The following is a 26,927-nucleotide window of genomic DNA, read 5'->3' as shown; positions in this document are numbered from 1 at the left end:
AGGGGTATCAGTTGGACAGCATTTTGGTGGTAGCAATCATAATTCAGTTAGATTTAGCATAGTTATGGAAAAGGACAAAGATAGACCAGGTGTAAAAGTTCTCAATTGGGGAAATGCCAATTTTACTAAGCTTAGATGTGATTTAGCAAAAGTGAACTGGAAACAGCTACTTGAAGGTAAATCAGTGTCAGAGCAGTGGGAGGCATTCAAGGAGGAGGGTTCAGAGCAAAGTTCTCACAAAGAAAAAGGGTGGAACTCCCAAATCTAGAGCCCCCTGGATGTCAAGGAGCATATAGGGTAGGATAAGGAAAAGAAGGGAAGCTTTTGTCAGATACTGAGAGCACAATACTACAGAAAGCCCAGAGGAGTATAGAAAGCGCTGGGGTGAAATTAAAAAGGAAATTAGGAAAGCAAAGAAAGGGCATGAAAAAATATTGGCAAGTAAATCAAGGAAAACCCAAAGATGTTTTATAAATACATAAAGAGCAAGAGGATAACTAAGGAAAGAGTAGGGCCTATTAGAGACCAAAAAGGAAGCTTGTGTGTGGAGGCGGAAGATGTGGTTATGGTTCTTAATGAATACTTTGCATCTATCTTCACAAAAGAGAGGGATGATGCAGACATTGTAGTTAAGGAGGAAGAGTGTAAAATATTAGATGGGATAAACATAGTGACAGAGGAAGTATTAAGGGGTTTAGCATTTTTGAAAGTAGATAAATCGCCCGGCCCAGATGAAATGTATCCTAGGCTGTTAAGAGAAGCAAGGGAGAAAATAGCGGAGGCTCTGACCATAATTTTTCAATCCTCTCTGACTACAGGTGTGGTGCCAGAGGACTGGAAACATTGTACTGTTGTTTAAAAAGGGAGAAAGGGATAGACCGAATAACTACAGGCCAGTCAGCCTAACCTCGGTGGTGGGAAAATTATTGGAAAACATTTCTGAGGGACAGTATTAATCATCATTTAGAAAGGCACGGATTAATCAAGGACAGTAGCATAGATTTGTTAAGGGACAGATGTGTCTGACTACTTGATTTAATTTTTTGAGGCGGTAACAAGGTCAATGAGGGTAGTGCATTTGATCTAGTCCACATGGATTTTAGCAAGGCTTTTGACATGGTCCCATATGGCAGGTTGGTCAGAAAAGTAAAAGCCCATGGGATCCAAGGGAAAGTGGCAAGTTGGATCCAAAATTGGTTCAGTGGCAGGAAGCAAAGGGTAATGGTCGGCAGGTGTTTTTGTGACTGCAAGATGGTTTCTAGTGTGGTTCTGCAGGGCTCAATACTAGGTCCCTTGCTTTTTGTGGTATATATCAATGATTCAGACTTTAATGTAGGGGGCATGATTAAGAAGTTTGCTGATGATACAAAAATTGGCCATGTGGTTGATAGTGAGGAAGATAGCTGTAGACTGCAGGAAGATATCAATGGACTGGTCAGGTGGGCAGAAAAGTGGCAAATGGAATTCAATCTGGAAAAGTGTGAAGTAGTGCATTTGGGGAGGGCTAACAAGGTAAGGGAATACACAATAAATGGTAGGATATTGAAAAGTGTAGAGGAACAGAGGCATGTCAAAAGATCCCTGAACAGGTAGATATGGGGGTTAAGAAGGCATATGGGATACTTTCTTTTATTAGCCAAGGCATAGAATATAAGAGCAGGGAGGTTATGCTAGAACTGTATAAAACACTAGTTAGGCCTCAGCTAGAATACTGCGTACAGTTCTGGTCATATTACAGGAAAGATGTGATTGCACTAGAGAGGGTACAGAGGAGATTGACAAGGATGTTGCCAGGAATGGAGAATTTTAGCTATGAGGAAAGATTGGATAGGCTGGGGTTGTTTTCTTTGGAACAGTGGAGGCTGAGGGGAGATTTAATTGAGGTGTATAAAATTATGGGGGACCTAGAGTGGAGAGAAGGACCTATTTCCCTTAGCAGAGAGGTCAATAACCAGGGGGCATAGATTTAAAGTAATTGGTAGAAGGACTAGAGGGGAATTGAGGAGAAATCTTTTCACCCAGAGGGCGGTGGGGGTCTGGAACTCACTGCCTGAAAGGGTTATAGAGGCAGAAACCCTCATCACATTTAAAAAGTACTTGGATATGCACTTGAAGTGCTGTAACCTTCAAGGCTACGGACCAAGAGCTGGAAAGTGGGATTAGACTGGATAGTTTCTTTTCATCCAGCACAGACACGATGGGCTGAATGGCTTCCTTCCGTGCTGTAAATTTCTATGAAAGATCTAGCAATCTCAGTGTTGTGGATTTCACCTCTCCCGACATCCTTTACTTTTAATACATTTTACAGAGCGTGAAATAAAAATTGGGACATACACACAGGAGCTGAGATATGATATAAACAAACTTTAAAAAAATATTAAAAATTAAGGAATTTTTATCAAAATGGAAAAATGTGACTTTTTACAAATATAAAATTAGTTTTTCCAGGCCAGAACAGTTGTTCAGCAGTAGTTATGACTCAGTACACTGTTAAAAACCAGTTGCTTCTTGTTGAACAAAGCTTAACATTTTTTAGGGGGGTTTTAACAGCAGTATTAGAGCGCAAAGGCTTAAGTTTTCACCAGTTCAGTGATTTCAATTGATTGTCAGTTGCAGGGAGTTCAACAGTGCGCCCTGTGGAGGAGTAGGAAATGACTGATAGCAACTTCTGGATTTCCGCATTTAACTGTGCATGTGCGGACGCCAGAAGTTGCTGTCAGTTTTGCAGTGGTAATGATGATGAATGCTAACAGTTTCACTGTCATTACATCGCAAATTCCGGGCCAATGTATCATGAACCCCATCAGGGAACTCCTAGACTTGGTTCTTACTAGTAATTAGGATAGTGTCCATTATATAGAAGTAATGGAACCTCTAGGAACAAGTGACAAGAATGCGATCAAATATGAGATAATCTGGTAATTAATGCCCACAAAGACTGGGACAGAAATATGTTATCAAGAAAACAAGCTTCAATGGAATAAGGTGTGAAGAAAAAAAGTATTAAGTGGGATATACTACTAAAAATGGAAAATTAAAAAAACTATTTTATTAAATATGCAAGATATCAAAGCAAAATGCATGTAAACTAAACAAGTAGATCTCTAAAATGGATGACCAGTTAAATTGGAAATAAGGAAGGGAAACATGCTGCATAAAATCTAAAGGGATAAAGGAGGGGAACAACATTGGAAAGAGACAAAAATGTTAAGATTTATCAAGTCACAAATGACATCCTATGTGACTGTGACAGTGGTAAATTATCCCTCCTCGTCCTTCCCGACCTATCTGCAGCCTTTGACACGGCTGACCACATCAGCAGTATTTTGCTTTTGTATTCCAACACGTTCCTGGCCAGCCTTCACCCTCCATAAACTTAAGGTCATTCAAAACTCTGCTGCCCGTATCCTAACTCGCACCAAGTTCTATTCACCCATCATCCCTGTGCTCGCTGACCTACACTGGCTCTCTCGCCTTGAATTTAAAATTCTCATCCTTGTTTTCAAATCCATCCATGGCCATGCCCCTCCCTATCTCTGTAACCGCTACCAGACCTGCAACCCTCCAATATCTCTGCACTCCTCCAATTCTGGCCTCTTGCGCATCCCTGATTTTAATTGCTCCATAATTGGTGGCCGTGCCTTCGGCTGCCGAGACTCTAAGCTCTGGAATTCCTTCCGTAAATCTCTTCGCCTCTCTTTCCTCCTTTAAGACGCTCCTTAAAATCTACCTCATTGACCAAGCTTTTGATCATCTGCCCCAATTTCGCATGATGTGGCTCCGTGTCAAATTCTGTTTGATAATGCACCTGTGAAGCGCCTTGGAATGTTTTACTACCATAAAGGTGCTATATAAACACAAGTTGTTGTTGTGAAAAAAGTTATTGGGGTTGTAGAAAGGCACTAGAAAGGAACATAGCAAAGGATGCTAAGCAAAATAAAACTAGTTCAATATTATATTAGCAAAAGAATATTTAGGGGAAAACATTGATCTTTAAAAGATAAAAGTAGTGGAAATTCTTGAAGACTGGATGAAAATAATTGAATTATTTTTCATAACAAGAATGCAAGTGCAAAGCAGGAGCAATGAGGAAAATGAGAGAACCTTAAACTCTACAGTCTTAAGAGAAGATGATTAAATATTAATCAAATTGACAAGGTGACTATTACTTACTTACATAAGAGACATAAAATAGGAGCAGGAGTAGGCCATATGGCCCCTCAAGCCTGCTCCGCCATTCAATAAGATCATGGCTGATCTTCGTCCTCAACTCCACTCTTCAGCCCGATCTCCATATCCCTTGATTCCCTTTAGAGTCCAAAAATCTATTGATCTCAGCCTTGAATATACTTAACGACTGAGCATCCACAGTCCTCTGGGGTAGAGAAATGCAAAGATTCACAACACTCTGAGTGAAGAAATTTCTCCTCATCCCAGTCATAAATGGCCAACCCTTTATCCTTAGACTATGCCCCTGTGGTAAACCACTGTTTGTATTCCACTGTGTACATGCCTGTACATGTCTCGGCTGACTCCTCCCACGAGCCCAGGTATAAAGGTGACTGCTCCACAGTCCCTCTGTATTCTGGACCGGTCGACCACTCGAGGCACACCTTCATTCTCTTGTTAATAAAAGCCTGTTAATTACTCGCTTAATCTCAGTCTTTTGAGTTATTGATAGCGCATCAATTTTATTAACAAGATTTTTATAATGGAGAAGATCCTCACACCAGCATGCCTGGACTTAGATCATCGGGAGGCGGACTCATCCACCAAGTTTACTCACTGGCTTAGGTGTTTTGAAAAATTTCTGATCGCCTCTGCTGAAACGGTCAAATCGGACGAGGACAAACTGGACATCCTGACCTCCAAAGTGAACCACCGAGTGTACTCGGTCATCCAGGATGCGACCTCGTACGTGGATGCTATCAAGCTCCTCAAGGACCAGTACACGTGCCCAGTGAACGAAGTGTACGCTAGGCACCTCCTGGGGAGTCGTAAACAACAACCTGGGGAATCGACCGAGGAATACCTTCAGGCACTGTCTGTGCTTGGCCGGGCCTGTGGTTGTAAGGATGTAAAGGCCGCCGTGTACACAGAGGAACTTATCCGGGACGCTTTTGTAGCGGGCCACAGGTCCAATTACACCCGACAGCGACTGTTGGAGCAGAGTGACCTCGATCTCAACAAGGCCTCTGAACTCGCACTATCATTGGACGCAGCCTACCTGGGCATGGGCGCCTACTCCTCTGCACCGTGGACGCCGTGGGGAACGACAGCCTGGGACACGGTAGGACCGTCTCATAGCGCCGTGCCACCCCAGTCACATCCCAGCAATGGCCCAACTACCGCAGCAATGTCCCAAGGCCAGACAGCAGTGCCCCAAGGCCAGAAATGCTACTTCTGTGGCCAGGCCAAACACCCCAGAGCGTGCTGCCCGGTGAAAAATGTGACCTGCTCGGGCTGCGGGAAGAAAGGACACTACGCCAGCGTCTGCAGAGCCAAAGCCACCCCGAACCCCAGCAGCGCCGCGTGTGGGCCGTGCGGGCCGCCATCTTGGGCCTCCCCAGCCATGTGCGAACCACCGGAACAGCAGCCATTTTGGACGCCTCCAGCCACATGGGGATCATGGACGCCGCCATCTTGGACGACAGCCGGGATGCAGCAGGCCCCCAACACCGCCTCATCTGATACCCGCAGCGACACACCGACCCCTACGCTGGCCTCCGTTACGCTGGACCAAGCGAGACCGCACCAGCTGGCCTGGTCCACAATGGACATTAAGGTAAATGGTCACGAAACAATCTGCCTTTTTGACTCTGGGAGCACGGAGAGCTTCATCCACCCCGACACGGTGCGGCGTTGCTCTCTCCCAGTCCTGCCTGCGCACCAGCGGATTTCTATGGCCTCTGAGTCCCAGTCGGCGGACATTGGCGGCTACTGCGTGGTGACACTCGTAGTAGACGGGACTGTGTACGATAATTTTAAACTTCTGGTCCTGCCCCACCTCTGCGCTGCCGTTCTACTGGGGTTAGATTTTCAGTGCCACCTTAAAAGTGTTGCGATGGCGTACGGTGGACCCCTCCCCCCACTCACAGTCCGCAGCCAGCAGCTTCCAAATTGCCCGCCGCGCACCAGGTGCAACCTCTCCACACTCAGAGTCACCCCCCCCCCCACTGTTTGCTAACCTCACCCCCGACTGTAAGCCCATCGCCACAAAGAGCAGGCGATACAGTGCCGGGGACAGGGTTTTCATTAAAACCAAAGTGGAGTGGCTCCTGAAGGAGGGGATTATTGAGGGCAGCACCAGCCCCTGGCGAGCCCAGGTTGTGGTCGTTAAGACTGGCGAGAAGCAGCGCCTGGTCGTCGACTACAGCCAGACAATAAATCGCTACACCCTGCTGGACGCTTACCCACTCCCCCGTATAGCTGATATGATCAACGAGATCGCGCAGTACCGCGTCTTCTCGACCATTGACCTGAAATCAGCATACCACCAAGCTCCCTATCCGCCCTGAGGACCGCCAGTATACTGCCTTTGAGGCAAACGGCCGCCTCTATCACTTCCTTAGGGTTCCCTTTGGCGTCACCAACGGGGTCTCCGTCTTCCAAAGGGAGATGGACCGGATGGTCGATCAAAATGCGTTGCAATCCACCTTCCCATATCTGGACAATGTGACCATCTGCGGCCATGACTTGCAGGACCATGACGCAAACCTCAAAAAATTCCTCTGCACTGCCAAACTCCTCAACCTGACGTATAACAAGGGGAAGTGCATATTCCGCACAACCCGCCTCGCCATCCTTGGCTGTGTTGTGGAACACAGAGTCATCGATCCCGACCCCGACCGGATGCGTCCCCTTATGGAACTCCCACTGCCCCACTGCCTCAAGGCCCTGAAGAGGTGCCTAGGGTTTTTCTCTTATTACGCCCAGTGGGTCCCCTACTATGCGGACAAGGCCCGTCCGCTGATCAAGTCCACCTCTTTTCCCGTGACGGCAGAGGCCCGCTTAGCCTTCCACCGTATCAAGGAAGACATTGCCAAAGCCACCATGCACGCAGTGGACGAATCCATCCCCTTCCAGGTGGAAAGCGACGCGTCCGACTTTGCCCTGGCCGCTACCCTCAATCAGGCGGGGAGACCCGTGGCCTTCTTTTCATGAACCCTCCAGGGCCCGGAGACCAGACACTCCGCCGTTGAGAAGGAGGCCCAGGCTATTGTGGAGGCTGTGCGTCATTGGAGGCACTACCTGGCCGGAAAACGATTTACCCTGCTCACTGACCAGCGTTCAGTTGCGTTTATGTTTAACAACAAGCAGAGGGGCAAAATCAAAAACGACAAGATCCTGAGGTGGAGAATCGAACTTTCCACCTACAATTACGAGATCTTGTACCGGCCCGGGAAGCTCAATGAACCCCCGGATGCTCTATCGCGTGACACCTGCACCAGCGCGCAGATCGATAGACTGCGGGCCCTCCACAATGACCTCTGCCACCCGGGGGTCACCAGGTTCTTCCACCTCATCAAGGCCCGCAACCTGCCTTACTCCATTGAGGAGGTCAGGACCATGACCAGGAACTGCCAAGTCTGCGCTGAGTGCAAACTGCACTTTTATAGACCAGACAGGGCTCACCTGATAAAAGCCACTCGCCCCTTCGAGCGCCTGAGCGTTGATTTTAAAGGGCCTCTCCCCTCCTCCGACCGCAATGTGTACTTCCTCAACATTATTGATGAGTACTCCCGTTTCCCGTTCGCCATCCCCTGCCCGGACATGACCAGTGCCACGGTCATTAAATGTCTGAACGACCTCTTCACCCTGTTCGGTTTCCCCAGCTATATCCATAGCGACCGGGGCTCATCGTTTATGAGCGACGAACTCCATCAGTACCTGCTCGCTAGGGGTATTGCCACAAGCAGGACCACCAGTTACAACCCCCGGGGGAACGGACAGGTGGAAAGAGAGAATGCGACAGTTTGGAAGGCCGCCCTGCTAGCCTTAAAGTCTAGGGGCCTTCCGACCTCCCGCTGGCAGGATGTGCTCCCCGATGCGCTCCACTCTATTCGGTCACTGCTCTGCACTGCCACTAACGCCACCCCTCATGAGAAAATGTTTGTCTTCCCAAGGAAGTCCACATCGGGGACATCGCTACCGCCATGGCTGACGTCCCCAGGGCCGGTCCTACTGAGAAGACACGTGAGGACCCATAAAACGGACCCCCTGGTCGAAAGGGTCGACCTCCTCCACGCCAACCCCCAGTATGCTTACATTGCGTACCCGGACGGGCGGGAGGACACAGTCTCCATACGAGACCTCGCACCCTCGGGGGCCGCAGTAACCCACTACCCACTACCACCCCCCCCGACGACCCGATATCCAGCCCCAGCAGACGGCGGGCCTGGGCCCTGCGACCCGCTCGACACCTACGAGGACTACACACCAGCGCCCCAGCCTACGCGGGACTCGATGCCGGAAGCTTCACTACCCCTGCCGTCGCCACGTCGATCACAGCGGCAGACAAGACCTCCGGAGAGACTCCAATACACTAACTTTTAATACACTTCACCCCGCCGGACTCATGTTTAAACAAGGGGTGAATGTGCTAAACCACTGTTTGTATTCCACTGTGTACATGCCTGTACATGTCTCGGCTGACTCCTCCCACGAGTCCAGGTATAAAGGTGACTGCTCCACAGTCCCTCTGTATTCTGGACCGGTCGACCACTCGAGGCACACCTTCATTCTCTTGTTAATAAAAGCCTGTTAATTACTCGCTTAATCTCAGTCTTTTGAGTTATTGATAGCGCATCAGCCCCCTAGTTCTACATGACAGGGATATGGGGCAAAGGCAGGTACATGGAGTTAGGTCACAGATCAGCCATGATCTCATTGAATGGCAGAACAGGCTCGAGGGGCTAAATGGCCTACTCTTGTTCCAATGTACTTTGTCAATTAGGCTAGAGAATAAGAGGATATAAATGTGAATTAGTAAAAGGCAAACATAAAACAGATCTTTAAAATTCTATAGATTATGGACCCGTTCCTGCAGATTGGAGGGTAGCAAATGTAACCACACTATTTAAAAAAGGGAGAGAGAAAACAGGAAACTACCTAGCATCAGTAGTAGAGAAAATGCTAGAGTCAATTATAAAGGATGCGATAACAGGACACTTAGAAAATATCAACGGGATTAGACAAAGTCAACATGGATTTATGAAAGGGAAATCGTGTTTGACAAACCTACTGGAGTTTTTTGAGGATGTAACTGATAGAATAGATAAGGGAGAACCAGTGGATGTGGTGTATTTGGATTTTCAGAAGGCCTTTGATAAAGTCCTACATAAGAGGTTAGTGTGCAAAATTAAAGCACATGGGATTGGGGGTAATATACTGATATGGATTGAAAATTGGTTAACAGACAGGAAACGGAGAGTAGGAATAAATGGGTCTTTTTTGGGGTGGCAGGCGGTGACTAGTGGGGTACTGCAGGGATCAGTGCTTGGGCCCCAGCTATTCACAATATATATATATGTCAATGATTTGGATGAGGGAACCAAATGTAATATTTCCAAGTTTGCTGATGACACAAAACTAGGTGGGATTGTGAGTTGTGAGGAGGATGCAAAGAGGCTTCGAGCCGATTTAGACAAGTTGAGTGAGTGGGCAAATACATGCAGATGCAGTATAACATAGATAAATGTGAAGTTATCCACTTCAGTAGGAAAAACAGAAAGGTAGAGATTTATTTAAATGGTGCTAGATTGGGAAATGCTGATGTAGAAAGGGTCCTGGGTGTCCTTGTACACCAGTCACTGAAAGCAAACATGCAGGTGCAGCAAGCAGTTAGGAAGGCAAATGGTATGTTGGCCTTCATTGCAAGACGATTTGAGTACAGGAGCAAGGATGTCTTACTACAGTTGTACAGGGCCTTGGTGAGACCACACCTGGAGTAGTGTGTGCAGTTTTGGTCTAAGAAAGGATATACTTGCCATAGAGGGAGTACAGCAAAGGTTCACCAGACTGATTCCTGGGATGGCAGGGCTGTCGTATGAGGAGAGATTGGGTCGACTAGGCCTGTATAAAATTCTGACAGGGCTGGACAGACTGGATGCAGAGAGGATGTTTCCCTTGGCTGGGGGGTCTAGAATGAGGGGTCACAGTCTCAGGATACGAGGTAGGACATTTAGGACTGAGATGAGGAGAAATTTCTTCACTCAGAGGGTGGTGAACCTGTGGAATTCTCTACCACAGAAGGCTGTGGAGGCCAAGTCACTGAATATATTTAAGAAGGAGATAGATAGATTTCTAGACACAAAAGGCATCAAGGGGTATGGGGAGAGAGCGGGAATATGGTACTGAGATAGAGGCTCAGCCATGATCATATTGAATGGCCTACTCCTGATCCTATTTTTTTTTCTATGTTTCTAAAGTAAGAACAGGAAGCAAAATACTGCAGATGCTGGAAATCTGAAACTAAAGCAGAAAATGCTGGAGCACACAGCTAGTCAGGTATCCTAGTCTTGGCAAAGGGTCCTCACATCTGTACCATCGACTCATTTCTTCTGTCCACAGATGCTGCTTGACCTGCTGAGTGTTTCCAGCATTTAATGCTTCTTGAAAGTGTTTTATTCAAAAGGTGATAAAATGTTTCGAATGATATACCAGATAAGGTTATGGAGTAAAAGACATTTAGGGGCGTTCACAAGGCAGTTGGATACTAGACTGGGGGAGCTGAAATACTTGTGGGATGAACTGAATGGGCCGAATTACCTTTTTTGTCTTTGTTTTTTTTTCTTTTTATGTTAAAATCTTACAAAAGTACACAGAAAAATAGAATTTTAGGTCTCATCCATTTTCTCCCACTACTGAACTACTTATTAGCATGGGTGTGGGCAGGGGTGGACAAGCCATATGGGAAATAGGAAGATTTCCCACGTGTCCTTTGTAAATTGTTCATAGCGCTGTATTATCGGTGCCCCCCTTTTCTGTAAAATTCCTGAATAATCTCGCGCCCTTTCAGGGGAGCCAGTCCACTCTTGGGTGTGGACACTACATACAGAGTATAAATCAAACATTATGGGCCGGATCTTGCTGAGAAATAATGGCGTGTTAGTGATGCATGCTGCTATCAATGCATAAATCGGCCAGCAAGTGCAGGGCATTAAGAGATATGGCGTGAGTTCTGAATCTCCAGAACTTGCTGGTTGATTTACCCACTCGCCATTTGCTTCACACAAACTCTCGCCCTTAGCTTCCCCATTATTTTAAAGAACTTGCTGGATTTGCACATTAATTATTAAACTCGCCACAGAAAGTTAAATCTGGCAATTAAGAGCATAAGTACCCTATTCGTGATGTGATAATTGTTAATGCGATGCCAATCGACCTCTCTGGCCCAGAAAGGGAACAATTTAAAGAGTTCAATCTCATTCCTGCATGTAGTCAATTGTTGAGATATTATTTAAATTTAAAATTTGAATTTTCTTTTCTGATTTTTCCTTTCTGTCTTTTTTCCCCCTCCCTCAAATTTTTTTAATTCATTCCTGGGATGTGGGATTTGCTGGCAAGGCCAGTATTTATTGCCCATCCCTAATTGCCGTTGAGAAGGTGAGCCACCTTCTTGAACCGCTGCAGTTCTTGTGGTGAAGATACTCCCACAGTGCTGTTAGGGAATTCCAGGATTTTGACCGAGCGACGATGAAGGAACAGCAATACATTTCCAGGTCAGGATGGTGTGAAACTTGATGGGGCATTTGCAGGTGATGGTGTTCCTACACGTCTGCTGCCCTTGTCCTTCTAGGTGGTAGAGGTCGTGGGTTTGGGAAGTGCTGTCGAAGAAGCCTTGGTGAGTTGCTGCAGTACATCTTGTAGATGGTACACACTGCAGCCACGGTATGCTGGTGGTGGAGGGAGTGAATGTTTAAGGTGGCGGATGGGGTGCCAATCAAGCGGGCTGCTTTTTCCTGGATGGTGTCAAGCTTCTTGAGTGTTGTTGGAGCTACACTCATCCAGGCAAGTGGAGAGTATTCCATCACACTTCTCACATGTGCCTTGTAGATGGTGGAAAGGCTTTGGAGAGTCAGGTGAGACACTCGCCGCAGAATACCCAGCCTCTGACCTGCTCTTGTAGCCACAGTATTTATGTGGCTGGTCCAGTTAAGTTTCTGGTTGATATGCCTATCAATTAGTCCAATAAAAGGCGACGAGTTAAGAACGTAACTGAAGGTTTTTATTGGCTAAATAACAGAGCCCACCCTCGTGGGTGATCCGATCCAACAGGAAGGAATACTAGCCAGTCAGCTACCTTTATACCTGGGCAGGTAATGGGCGGAGTCGGAGGTGGTCAGCCCAGGTATAACAGTGCGACAAGAGGCGACCTCGTGTAGTGATGTGACAGTGAGAACAGTGAGAACAATATACAGTGATAACTATAACAGTGGTTTACCACATTCACCCCTTGTTTAGATTAGAGTCCGGCGGGGTGAAGTGTATTACCAGCTCTGGTATGTCAGTCTGTCCGGAGGCTTCGTTAGCCTCTCCGATCGTCGCAGCGGCGGTGTTACATTATCCGGTGTTAAAGCTGGTGTCTGCGTAGTCGGCAAAGGCTCGTGGGGTTCCGGCATGCTGTCTACCTCGGCTGGACTCGGGGGGTTGGGAGGGGGGGGTGAGGGTGCGAGGTCTTGTAAGGAGACAGTGTCCTCCCGTCCGTCTGGTTAAGCCACATAGGCGTACTGGGGGTTGGCGTGCAGGAGGTTCACCTTCTCGACCAGGGGGTCCGTTTTATGGGCCCTCACGTGCTTTCGCAGCAAGACGGGTCCCGGAGAGGTCAGCCAGGTTGGTAGGGTGGTTCCCGTAGTCGACTTCCTGGGGAAGACAAACATTCGAGCATGGGGGGTGGTGTTAATGGCAGTGCAAAGTAGTGACCGGATGGAGTGCAGCGCAATCGGGAGGACCTCTTGCCAGCGGGAGGTTGGGAGGCCCTTAGACTTTAAGGCTAAAGAGGGTGGCCTTCCATACCGTCGCGTTCTCTCTTTCCACCTGGCCGTTCCCTCGGGGGTTGTAGCTGGTGGTCCTGCTTGCTGCAATACCCCTCTCCAATAGGAACTGACGGAGTTCCTCGCTCATGAAGGAGGCGCCCCGGTCACTATGTATATAGTTCGGGAACCCGAACAAGGCGAAGAGTTTGTTCAGGCATTTAATGACCGTGTTACTGGTCATGTCTGGGCAGGGGAAGGCAAAGGGGAAACGGGAGTACTCATCAACGATGTTGAGGAAGTACACATTACGGTCGGATGACGGTAGGGGCCCCTTGGAAGTCGATGCTCAGACGCTCGAAGGGGCGGGTGGCCTTGATCAGGCTTGCTCTGTCCGGCTTATAGAAGTGCGGTTTGCACTCAGCACAGATCTGGCAGTTCCTGGTCATGGTCCTGACCTCCTCGATGGAGTATGGCAGGTTGCGGGCCTTAATGAAATGGTAGAGTCTGGTGACTCCGGGGTGGCAGAGGTCATTGTGGAGGGTCTGAAGTCTATCACTTTGCGCGCTGGCGCATGTAATGCGTGAAAGAGCATCAGGGGGGTCGTTCAGTTTACCGGGCCGGTACAAGATCTCATAATCATAGGTGGAAAGCTCGATTCTCCACCTCAAGATTTTGTCGTTCTTGATCTTGCCCCTCAGCTTGTTATTAAACATGAAGGCAACCGAGCGTTGGTCGGTGAGGAGGGTAAATCGTTTGCCTGCCAAGTAGTGCCTCCAGCGCCGTACTGCCTCCACAATTGCCTGGGCTTCCTTCTCGACCGACGAGTGTCGGGTCTCGGGGCCCTGTAGGGTCCTTGAGAAGAAGGCTACCGGCCTACCCTCCTGGTTAAGGGTAGCGGCTAGGGCGAAGTCGGATGCATCGCTCTCCACTTGGAAGGGGATTGACTCATCCACTGCGTGCATTGTGGCCTTGGCTATGTCTCCCTTAATGAGGGAGAAGGCCGCGCACGCCTCTTCCGTGAGGGGGAAGGATGTGGTTTTCAGGAGGGGTCTGGCTTTGTCCGCATAATTGGGTACCCATTGGGCATAGTAGGCGAAAAGCCCCAGGGTTCTCCTAAGTGCTTTTGGACAGTGGGGGAGGGGTAGCTCCATGAGGGGGCGCATTCTTTCGGGGTCGGGGCCGATGACTCCGTTCTCTACTACACAGCCAAGGATGGCAAGGCGCGCTGTGTTAAACACGCATTTCTCCTTATTGTAGGTGAGGTTCAGCCGTTGGGCCGTACGGAGGAATTTCTCCAGATTCACGTCATGGTCCTGCCGGTTGCGGCCGCAGATGGTGACGTTATCGAGATAGGGGAAAGTGGCCTGTAGTCCGTTCTGGTCAACCATCCGGTCCATCTCCCGTTGGAAAACCGAGACCCCGTTGGTGACACCAAAGGGGACCCTAAGGAATTGGTAGAGGCGGCCATTCGCCTCGAAGGCGGTGTACTGGCTGTCCTCCGGGCTGATGGGGAGTTGGTGGTAGGCCGACTTGAGGTCGATGGTCGAGAATACGCGGTATTGTGCAATCTCATTGACCATGTCCGATATGCGGGGGAGGGGGGTATGCGTCCAGCTGGGTGTATCTGTTTATGGTCTGGCTGTAGTCGATAACCAGGCGATTTTTGTCGCCGGTCTTGACTACCACCACCTGGGCACGCCAGGGGCTGCTGCTCCCCTCAATAATGCCCTCTTTCAGGAGTCGCTGCACCTCAGAGCTAATGAAGGCTCTGTCCCCAGCGCTGTACCGCCTGCTCTTAGTAGCGACAGGTTTGCAGTCGGGGGTGAGGTTAGCGAACAGGGAAGGTGGCGGTACCTTGAGGGTGGATAGGCTGCAGGTGTTACGCGGTGGGCGGTTTAACTTTCGCTGGTTGTCGACTGTGAGTGGGGGGAGGGGTCCACCGTATGCTAGGGTTACACTTTGGAGGTGGGATTGGAAGTCCAGCCCTAGTATGACGGCAGCGCACAGCTGGGGGAGTACGAGGAGTTTAAAATTTTTATACTCTGTCCCTTTAACCGACAATGTCACGACACAGTAGCCGCTGATGTCTGTGGCGTGCGACCTCGATGCCATCGAGATGCGGCTGCGCGTTGGCAGGACGGGGAGGGAGTAGTGGCTCACCGTGTCTGGGTGGATGAAGCTCTCCGTGCTTCCGCTGTCGAACAGGCAGGTCGTGGCGTGGCCGTTGACTTTGATGTCCATCATTGAGCTGGCCAGGTGGTGCGGGCGGGCTTGATCCAGGGTCACGGAAGCTAGGGTGTAGATGAGCGCGTCGTTGTCATGACAAGATGGCGGCGAAGATGGCGGCCCCCGTAGTTCACATGAGGCTCTGTTTAAATCGTTTGCCCCGCACAAAGATGGCCGCCCCTGCTGTTCCCATGAGGCTCTGCAGGCTTCGGCTGCCCCGCACAAAGATGGCCGCCCCTGGTTTTCCCATGAGGCTCTGCAGGCTTCGGCTGCCCCGCACAAAGATGGCCGCCCCTGGTTTTCCCATGAGGCTCTGCAGGCTTCGGCTGCCCCGCACAAAGATGGCCGCCCCCAGGGTTCGCATGAGGCACTGCTGGCTTCTGAGGATTTGCTTCTGCAGGCCTTGGAGAAGTGGCCTTTCTTGAGGCAGGTTTTGCAGGTCGAGTTTTTGGCTGGGCAGCGCGACCTCGGATGCTTCTCCTGGCCGCAAAAGAAGCAGCCAGCGGCCCGATCGGGGTTGCCTGATGTCGGGGCCGGTACCGGGGCTAGCGGGCCCGGTCGGATCCGTGATGCAGACGCTGAGGTAGGTCCCGGGGGCAGCGCTGTGAAGGGTGGTGGGGTGGGGGTCGGGCCCGAGTCCCAGGGTCGCGAATAGTACCTGGCAAACGCTTCCTGGTCTTGCTGGGTGGCCTCTAGGGTGAGGGCGAGGGCTTCGGCCTTGTCCAGGTCTATGTCCTTAGCTTCAAGCAGTCTTTGCCGTGTGTAGTCGGAACGTAGGCCTCTCACCAAGGCGTCGCGGACATTGTCTTCCATGTTCGCAGTAGCCGTCACCGCTTTAAAGTCACAGTTCCTGCCGAGTTGTCTCAGCGCTCGTGAAAATTCAGCTATCGATTCTCCTGGCTGTTGCTGGCGAGATCTTAAGAGATGCCTAGTGTACATGTAGTTTACCGGGCTCCGGTACTGCTGTTTCAGTAGGTTGATGGCGTCGTCGTACGTAGTCATGTCCTGGATGAGTGTATATACTCTCGGGCTCGCTTGGGCTTTCAGGACTCTTAGTTTGGATCTCTGAGGGACGACGGCTTCCTCCAGGTACGATTCGAAGCAGTCCAGCCAGTGTTTGAAGTCGTTGGCTGAGTTTGGTGCCTGTGGGTTTAGATCCAGGTATGGTGGTTTCAAGGCTTGCAGCCAAGCCGGCTGGTGTGGCCCGTTGTCTGGAGGCTGCTGTTGCTGTGCTGCTGGGTGAGCTCCTTGCTGTTGCTGTTCATTATCAGACATCTTTAAAATTTAGTCAATAAAATTGATATGCCTATCAATTAGTCCAATAAAAGGCGACGAGTTAAGAACGTAACTGAAGGTTTTTATTGGCTAAATAACAGAGCCCACCCTCGTGGGTGATCCGATCCAACAGGGAGGAATACTAGCCAGTCAGCTACCTTTATACCTGGGCAGGTAATGGGCGGAGTCGGAGGTGGTCAGCCCAGGTATAACAGTGCGACAAGAGGCGACCTCGTGTAGTGATGTGACAGTGAGAACAGTGAGAACAATATACAGTGATAACTATAACAGTGGTTTACCACACTGGTCAATGGTGACCCCCCAGGATATTGATGGTGGGGGATTTGGCGATGGTAATGCCGTTGAATGTCAAGGGGCAGTGGTTAGACTCTTGCTTGTTGGAGATAGTCATTGCCTGGCACTTGTGTGGCGCGAATGTTACTTGCCACTTATCAACCCAAGCTTGAATGTCATCCAGGTCTTGCTGCATTCAGGCTGCTTCATTATCTGAGGAGTTGCGAATGGAACTGAACACTGTGCAATCCAGTCTTTCTTTCTCTGTCTGTACCTGATTTGACTCTAATTCACCCTCTTTCTCAGTCATTCCTGTTTATTTCTCAGTCCTTAAATCTCATTGGTTAAGGAGATACACTGTTTGTTCCGTTGCTCACCAAGGTCCCAGATGGTCCGTTGCCCTCATTATCAGCTCGCACTTCCAGCAAGTTACAGTGCAAAAAAATTTTGAGCTGAAGGGTGCAGAAAAATATCTAACCAGTGGCCTACCCAGCTCTAGCAAGATCTGGCCCAATATATTCCAAATACAGTTCTGAACAGAGCTAAAGCCATCTGTGAAAATTATGCCTGCAATTTCTTCCCTTTGGTCAAACATTGTTATTGAAATGATCTTACTGTATTTGCCTACATAACAGCTACTACACTTTATGGTTTGTGAAGCACTTTGAGACATTTGAGAGATGGGAAAAGGCACTCTATACACACAATCAAGTTTTTCTTTTCTTTTTATTTAAATATACTTTGACCCAAAACAACTTTCCATTGTCACAGATAGTTCACCTTTGTCCAGAAATTTCCGTAATGCAAAAAAAACCATAGAAACCTCATAAATCAATTATTAAAAAGGGAAAAATTTACATTCTACATATTTTAAGGGAATTTTACTTGTAGTTATACTTTCATGCAAGTTAATTTTAACAAAAAACAATAAAAAATGTAGAGCTTTCATTCATGCTCCATCAGAAACTCTGTATTAAACAACAAAAACATCCAAACACATTTACAATTGCATTTACAAAAAAATACACATAGTAATAACCTAAAATTAAACATTAACCTATGGCAATTACACCCAGTTATCTACTATGCATTATAGGCCATTATTATTGAACTGTGCTTTTCTAAACAGATTAATAACTGTTTAGCTTTCATCTAAGTTCATTTAATGATTACATATTTTACTTTATTTTTGCAAATTATAATGGGAAAAATATGGGAGCCAATAACACATCCCCCACACAGTGTCAGCGCTATGAAGGTGCTGCACGCGGATGCACATAAGTGAGCTAACGTCGCTGGGAAATACAAGGACAGCTCATTTGCATCATGTTTGTATTGGTATTTACATGCGTCAATGTTACATTGCAATATGCTTAAAGTCCAAGAACGTCAAATCAAATTTAAAACTATGCTGTTGAAAATGTGATTTCTGCACACAATTAGACCCACAGTGCCAACTTGATAAAATCTAGCTGAAGAAAATTGAAATATGCATTTTGTAAAGTTTTTGCCTTATTACAATTGTTCTGTTGTAATCCAAGGGAAATGGAAGTCACTTGTGCATATACACGATAAAGATTTTAATATACAGAATACTAATTTGTAAACATGTGTAAACCTAAATTCTTCAAGTTTTTAAAAGAATATCTAACTTAATTACATTTTAGGCACTTGCAACTACACAGAATGTGGAGTACATTTCACTGCTAAATGTTGAAAATATTCTCAGTAATTACATTGAATTAGTAAATTAGGATCTTATGTTAATATTTTGCAACAAATATACTGAATTAACTATAGTTCTTTTTGCAATAAATACATTAGTTCATAAAGAAAGCTATTCAGAACTTTTTCCAATAATGTATAACGTTTTAGTGGGGTACGAGAGGCCTAACTAAAAGTTTTAAATTAAGATGGAAATTAGAGGTTAATTAATTAACTATTAACATAAAATTACTTAACAGTAAAACTCTAAAAAGCACAAATTCCACCTAAAATGTTTAAAGTAAAATAATGAATGCATTAGTCAATCTTATCACAAAGAACTATAAACTCAGAATATCAATCTGCTTGTGTGCAAACTAACAGAAGAAACTAAACAGACTATAAAAATACATTTTGATACTGGTATCAAGTCTGTGTGAGCTAACTGGAATCATTTAGTTTTATTGATAAATCTTGCAAAAAGAAAAATTGTCACTAGACATCAATATACTAATCTTGAGATTAAAGAAAATAAGTAAGGTAAAATAAACACATAAAATAAATTGGTCCCAACAATAATTTGCATCTAGACATTTGTTAAGGTTAAAACACATTAATAATAATGGCCCACAAGCAATAACTTCCAAATGCTTACATAACTCTCAAAAGACGCACATATTTTAACTAAGTCGTATCTTGCCCAAAAGCAAATAAAAAAAGTGTTAGAGACAAATACTTGTTATGAAAACAGCTCAGTAAAGAACAAATATACAGCTGATAACCAGTGACTTAAACATGAGCAAAGCCTGATGCAAATAAGAGTTAAGTCTACATTGCTGTATTACTAATTGTATGTTACTAATAGCCCCACTATTTCAAGGATCATGCTCCAAAATTTATAGTGGAACCATAAAAAAAATCTCTGTACTCCATTTAATAAATGAACACAGTACTGTCCAAAGGAATTGTGACTAAATCTATTAAGGATACGAAGTTGTAATCCAACTGAAGGGTCTATTTTAATCCCACATCATGTCATCGAAGGTCAAATGGATTTAGTCATCTGAGTCCTGAGACAGAAGCCCTGTATAAACATTTTATTAGCCTTGACCACACAATCTCAAAATATAGGTTTGTAACATAAAATTATGCAGGTCCTCACAGGATACTAGTTTGGCAACATAAAATGATATGGAACCTTCCAGAACTTTGGGCGCTTTTTAATAGTTAATTACAAAATGGGCAGTTTTGCAGCTACCAATTACTGTAACTCATCAATACACACAATTTTGATTCATCGACTTTGAGATTCAGTGATATCATTACAGAATAGTAGAATTACATTAATACATCCAAAGGGCTTCCAGCAAATAGTTTGCAGAAGGCTGCACCACTGAATAAATGTGAAATATTTAGTGTTTCCCACATTCAATAACTGTTCAACAATAATGTCTAGTCTGAATTTTATTTTGCCTCATTTGAATACATTAATCTGACTGACTGAAGGGTACTGATGTAATTTGATTGGAGGCCTTCTATCAATTATCTTGCCTACCCTCAATCTGGCAAGAAACTACTTAAAAATGTCCACTATTCCTCAATTCAATTAATGTCAAGCACAATGGTTTTAATGGGAGCAGACACAAACAGTTAATTCCTGCCCCTTGCCCACCACAACAGCACTTAGACATACTATGGGGAATCCTCATGGGACAAAGATGGAAGCTTTGTGAATTTAACACAAAATGAGGGCAGCTAATGTTATAACATTATACGTAAAGCTTAAGGGGGGAAAATACCAATGCAACATTTGTTTCTTTTTAAGAAAAATAGGACAGAAATGTGAAAGAAAGTCCTTTATATTTTTTGATAGCTGAATAGCATTCTGCTCCACAGGAATTTCTGTCATCCCTGAGCTCGCCTTAGGACACCTGCGATACAGTGCTACCAACTGTTAATTACGCCACGTGTTGATTTAGTAAATAATTTTTGTTGCTTAAAGTCAAATCAGACATACACCGTGAACAAATTTCTGCAGTCTTCTGCTCTTATTCAATGAACAGTTCTTACATAAGGAGAAAATCAAACTGAAAGCTTCAGTTGTACTCTTAAGGCACTTAATCGTGTACATCCTCAAAATAAAATAGATGCATACGCAAAATTCTTAAACATAAATCTTCACTTGAACGGTTTGCTGGAGGTTCTACATGTACGGTACATTGCATGATATGTGCATTCATACAAAATAAAAGATTCTACTGATGTTATACAGGCATCTTCGTCTGTCTTGTGAGCTTTAATGCCTGTGAATGAAAAAAAATGAATTGCTTTAATTTTGAATCAAATAGCAAATCAGCATGGTATATATTTCACTATAGAAATGTCTGGTAAAGTTGTCCATACTAGTCAGCCACAGTGGCAATTGTTTTTCTTTTAAAAGTTGGTGTTCGAAATACCAGAATTTGCTTTTATCATGCATATAAGTAACAAAAGAAATTGTGTGAAAGTCATAGCATTTCTAACTTGTTATCTTACAATTTGTTTTGTTTTACCTTTAAAAAATAGTTTGGGAGGAGTGCAGAGGTTCACTGGCCCTTCACTTCCTGGACTGGTGAGATGAAAGTCTCCTCTAAGACAGTTAGAAGGGTCTCACTTGAAATTAGTTTGAGCAGTGTCAACCCAGTTCCAACTGAGCAAAAAACCACCTATACTTCAGCACTAGTTGACATTAAATTGACACTGTTGCTGAAAGATGACCTAAGGATGGCTAGTGTGGAAAATAGAAAATCTCCCGCCAGTGTGACAGGAGGTGCTCTTTGGAGTATGGGGATTGTTACAGTATGTTGATAGCATTATAGTCTCTATGTCTGAAGGTCGTTGGTTCTTCCCCCACTCTACGACTTGAGTACATAATCTAGGTTGACACGTCAATGGTGTACTGAGGGAGTGCTGTGTTGCTGGAGGTGTCATCAATGAGATGTCAAACTGAGGTCTCACCTGACTGTTACGGTGTATGTAAAAGATTCCATAGTACTATTTAAAGAAGAGCAGGGAGGTCTGCTGGTGTCCTGGCCAACATTTCTCCCTCAATCAAAATAGACAGCTCTTATCTTTGACAGCGCCATCCTAAGTCCTTTATCTATCAACATTCTTGATTTCACCATTTGCTCTGACTTCAAATGGAACTCCTGAATCTCCTCAATTGCTAAAGCTGCTTCCAAAAAACTTGGTTTCCTTTCTCATGCCCAATATTTTTGCTCCCCCCAATAATTTTCAACTCTCAATAATGCCCAAGTCACTTTAAGACTTGATTACTGCTGCCGTATCTGGGGAGAACCTTCCAGCACTTCTCTCGCAATTCTGGATAGAATACATGAAAAAGCTTATTGTCTGATGAGAAATTCTTTATTACCTCTAGTCGCCAATGTTGCAATCTTTCTGGTCTTTTTCTATTTTATCGGCTATGGTCAGTCTGCATCTGAACTTTTCCCTCCTGTTGCTTCTAAGCTCTAAATATGCCACGTTCCATGCTGCTTCTCCTATCATATTGTTTCCTACTCTAACACATTGGGGTAGATTTTAACTTGGGCCACCTGGTGTAGTAAACGGAGCGGCAGCGGAATGAAAATAGCTCCCCGCCCCTTTACACTGGTGGTCCGGTCCCCTGCATCCTGGAGAGCCCATCTGTTTCGGGCGGTAGACCCCTTTAATATGAAAATCAGGGTCATATGACATACAAAGGACCCCACCAACAATTGTGATGGAAAAACGGGCAGAGTGTGTACTGTTTTATTAGAAGAGGCACCAAAAAGGTGAGTTTAAAATTAATTTTGAGGGGCTGCTCTGAGTTGCACAATAATAATGTGGGCCGCTGCTGCCCCGGGTTCTGCCCCCCAATAGCGATCACCCACCCCCCTTTCCCGTACCTAGCTTCCTGCTATCCAATATTCCATCGGGCTGGAACTGATGAGCTGCTGAGGGGACTCCATATTTAGCACCAATATTCCCTTTAAGCTGCGCAGCGCTCCAGGGATCCCGCGCAGCCGGCATGTCGGCTGTTAAATTGAAAAAACTGCGCATGCGCGGACTTTTGAATGAGCCATGCAGCCTGTTAAAGGGGCCGCGCAGTTCAAAAAAAAATTACGGGGCACATTGTTTAACACCCGTAGCTCGCTGGTGGCAATGATAATGAGTCTCAGTCCTCAAAATGGTCCGGGCCTTCTGCTGGCAGGATCGGGTAGTTAGCCCGATAATTAAAATCTATCCCATTCTTTTTCAGGATCTCAAATCAATGTGACTTTTTACTTCCCTCTTTCTTTCCGTCTTATGATTTTCAAACTTTTAAAATCTAAAATTGGCATCACTCTTTCCTGATTTACCTCATCTCTTTTTACACATTGGTGGTGTCCTGCAGAATGTTTTTTTTTACTTCTCTATTTAAAACAAATGGTATGGTGATGGGCTCAGAGTGACAGTGGCACTGGGAACAGGTCACCCACCTTCTAAGACAATCAGTACATGAAATCTATGGAAACTTTGAAGAAAGCAGAAGGGTTTCAAAAATTTACTAGAACTGTAATCAGAGTTGGGGTAAGTTACATAAAACAAAGCAGAAGAGTGTTCCGGCCATCTGAACTGCGAGAAAGTAAAACAAAGCCAAAGCCAAATATTTACAGCAGTTTCAAAAAGAAATTCTGATAACCTCACTAAAACAGTTCTAATTGTTTCAGGTTACTTATCTGGCTCGGCAGGCCTTACTTTTTGACGAGTGACCATCCAGGTTTTCACTGTTCCAACTAATAGACCACCTAGCAGAATCTGGGTGGGATGATAGATGAGTAATGGAACAGAGATGAGGGATAAATGTTCATACCCTGAAAACACTATCTTCAACATTGGTATTCCTGTTAATAGAAAACAAAAGATACAAAAAAAAAGTTAGTTAAGAACTGCAAATTTTTCGGAATTAAAAAAAATATTTTGCAAGTTTTGGGTTCTTAATTCCCGTCAGCTGTGGCACCCTTGCCTCGGAGTCAGAAGGTTGTGAGTTCAAGTCCCACTCCAGAGGCTTGAGCACAAAACCTAGGCTGACTCCAGTGCAGTGCTGAGGGAGTGCTGCACTGTCGGAGATGTCGTCTTTCGGATGAGACGTTAAACCGAGGTGCAGCCTGCCCTCTCAGGTGGACATAAAAGATCCTACGCCACTATTTCGAAGACGAGCAGGGGAGCTTCCCCACCACCCCCCCCAACCCATGTCCTGGCCAATATTTATCCCTCAATCAACATCATTAAAACAGATTTACTGATCTTTATCACATTGCTGTTTGTGGGAGCTTGCTGTGTGCAAATTGTCTATCTCGTTTCCTACATTACTAACGTGACTACACTTCAAAAAGTACTTGATTGGCTGTAAAGCACTTTGGGACGTTTGGTGGTTGTGAAAGGCACCATATAAATGCAAGTCTTTTCTTTGAGAAAATATTGGACAATCTCTCTTTGTTCCAGGTCTTATACTTAAAAATGAGGGGGGCAATTTTCATTCCCCCTACTAGACAGGAACAGGAGGGTAGTGCAAACAAAATGGCAGCACAGCACTTAACACCACTTTCCCACAGTCGCCGTCTCCGCCATTTGAGTATGGCCTTGAAATGGGTGGCCCAGGTGCTGGCTGGAAACAGGGTGGAGCCTCACCAGTCCTTGTAAAATGAGGTGTATAATGTCAATAGGATCCTGATGCAGCATTAAAGTACCAATCGGTCAGGGTGCATTGCACAAGCTCCGCCCATTGGTATTTGGCATTAAGCAGCCTTATTAGCAGTTCTTAAACAAGCCGCTGCAGGCTGCTCCAAAAAAGGTTTCAAAAAAGGTTTGTAAACAATTTTTGTTGGCCAGGAGGAGCATTCATGCTCTTCCTGGCCCCAGAAAAATTGCCCTCCCCCCCATAGCCCTCCTGTGGGATTGCTGTGTTGAGGCTACTGGATATCCTGACCCCTCCGATCAGTGAGCTGCTCCAAAAGGGTAAGCAACCCGCTAACGGAATGCTAATGAGGTCCAACCATAAAAAGGGTGCTGGCCTCAAACCGCTTCCATTGGGCTCGCTCTGCTCACCTCACACCTGATGGAAGTGGTCACTTGAAAATCTACCCCAAGGTTTCTATTAGCAATTTCATAGCTGCTACAAACAGCTTTGGGACTTTGTGGATAATCTTTTGAAGGCTGTGACTTACTTAGAGAATACTGCAGTTAAAGCAATGGTCTTTGATTCTGGACAGTTTTTAATAATAGTTAAAAAGTATGTAACATCATAAATTTAATGTAAAGACTTCAAAAATATTTAAAGGATCAAATACAATTTGCAAACATCAAAGTGTGATTTGTTTTATTTCCATTTTCAAGTTATAAATTCATATATTTTGAAATACAACATGTGCACATTCTTTGTTTGTGGTTTATCACTGGATTTGCTAACCTTTCTCCCTCATTGTGTGTTTTAAACCTAATGAATGAATGGCAAGTTAGATTCAAGACACGAACATCAAGTAGCACAAATTAGATTGCAAGTGTACAGAAAAACAAATCATATCAAAACATATATGATAATCACAAAACCATGCAAGTGCCATACATAGCTGACCTGTAAACATAATACATTCTCACATTAAGAATTGTGGAAAAATAAATCTTTTAAAGCAAACTAAAGTGATGATAAACAGTTCTCTATGGCTTCCAATTAATCAGTGAGAATTATAAAGTTTATAGTTGAATGCTATATGTGAACTTAAAGATAGTATACAAAAAGGGTATGGTGATCAGATTTCAACAATAATGAATACATTTTAACATGTCAGAACTCTGATACGGTAGCACTTTCTTTGACAGAGCCTCAATGAGCTTTCATGATGACATATGGCCGTGCAGGATAGTGCACTATCTATACATTTACAAGGCCACTGAGCTGCCACACTGCAAATGTTTATAAAAGATTAATCAAATTTTTCAGAACTACAATGCACTGTCTGTAAAGCAGGTGGAAGGTATGTACTTTAAATGGATTCTTCATTACTAATGTAATTTCTAGCAAGAGCATTTTACCATCAGACAAGTAGTGTGTGTGGGCTGATATAGAGCACTTTCTCAGCACATTACTACCCAATGCAAGCACTTGGGAAATCACTAATGTACAGCATGTAATATTTCTATGTCATGCATGGCTCACTCTTCTAAAAGTCACCAAACAGAAGCTGACATTGCAGGATATTCCATAAGGAGCACTTTCAAAGGACATCTGCTAGCAATCTTCTGCCTGAAATGTAACATTCCATGGGAAGACAAAGTAAACACACTTGTTTTTCTACTACTTGCTGTTAAAATGTTATCTCCATTACTCCACAACTACAAATCTAACAATTTATAGTATCCCTTTACTCTAAATGGTGCAGCAATGATTACTCCAATCTTATTTTGGAGTAAAATGTCTCAAATATGGGTAATTGATTTAAATCAGACTGTAGAACTGGAGAATCTATTGAAAACAGACTGCGGAACTGGGGAAGGTCAGTATAAATAGCGTACTGCTAACTAGCACACAAGCTGATAATTTAAAACTGCCCAACGTATGTACTGAATTGAATCAGGATAAAAAACAATGTAACTGCTGCTCGAACAGCACAATCAATTGGGATCCTTTTAATCCATCAAATGTATGGCATAATAGTAAAATAAGCCAAAATAATATTTGTTTATATCTTATTTTGTAGCCACTTGACCACGTTTTACTTTTCTCCCCCTATTTATGTCCCTCTGTAGAATGCATTATTCCCCAGCCAAAATGTGTGTAAATGTTCTCAGAAGATCCACAATAGTCATTTTGCGTGACTACTTTTTATTCTCATTACCTCCTCGTTTGATCATCTAAAAATGCAAAGTTTGTTTTTGGGTATTCAATGGTTTTCTCAAATACGTAATTTAGATTTTTAAATTTATTTAGTCAATACCTGCTTCTAGATTTTAACCCTTAGCATTCCACATGGGAATTTCAGTTTGGCTAAAATGATAGTACTCCCACACATCTATTATTGTTTACAAAAACTTGAGTTCCCTTGACAGCTTGGCTCAGTTAGTAGCACTCTTACCTCCAAGACAGAAGATTACAGGTTCAAGCCCCACTCCAAGATTTCAGCACATAATCCATGCTGACGTTCCAGTGCAGTGCTAATGAAGTGCTTCCCTGTTGTAGGTGTCCCCCAAATAAGTTAAGGTTCCTTCTGCCCATTCCAACTTCTCAGGTAGAAATAAAAAATCTAAAGGCACTATCCAAATTAGAAAGAAAGACTTGCATTTATATAGTGCCTTTCACGACCACTGGACGTCTCAAAGCACTTTACAGCCAATGAAGTACTTTTTGAAGTGGAGTCACTGTTGTAATGTGGGAAACGTGGCAGTCAATTTGTG

The 26,927-nt window shown here is 45.0% G+C and overlaps 1 protein-coding gene across 3 annotated transcripts in view; it reads right to left on the bottom strand.

The window, feature by feature from the left end:
• Positions 1 to 17,479: 17,479 nt before the first annotated feature.
• slc10a7 (solute carrier family 10 member 7) overlaps positions 17,480 to 26,927 on the bottom strand; it is a 428,780-nt gene continuing 419,332 nt past the window's right edge. For all 3 annotated transcript variants that reach the window (XM_086011344.1, XM_086011337.1, XM_086011355.1), the window contains exons 11-12: positions 23,235 to 23,380; positions 17,480 to 20,779 (exon numbers count right to left, since the gene is read on the bottom strand). In XM_086011344.1, coding sequence (XP_085867470.1) covers positions 20,741 to 20,779; positions 23,235 to 23,380 — 185 coding nt within the window. In that variant the 3' untranslated portion in view covers positions 17,480 to 20,740. The remainder of the gene's footprint in view (positions 20,780 to 23,234; positions 23,381 to 26,927) is intronic.

This window comes from Somniosus microcephalus, chromosome 2 (assembly GCF_052327205.1).
Source record: "Somniosus microcephalus isolate GS21.2 chromosome 2, FLI_Smic_1.0, whole genome shotgun sequence".
In the NCBI taxonomy this organism is placed as follows: domain Eukaryota; kingdom Metazoa; phylum Chordata; class Chondrichthyes; order Squaliformes; family Somniosidae; genus Somniosus; species Somniosus microcephalus.
The sequence above is the reverse complement of the archived record's forward strand: the minus strand, read 5'-3'. Positions and strand labels throughout refer to the sequence as shown.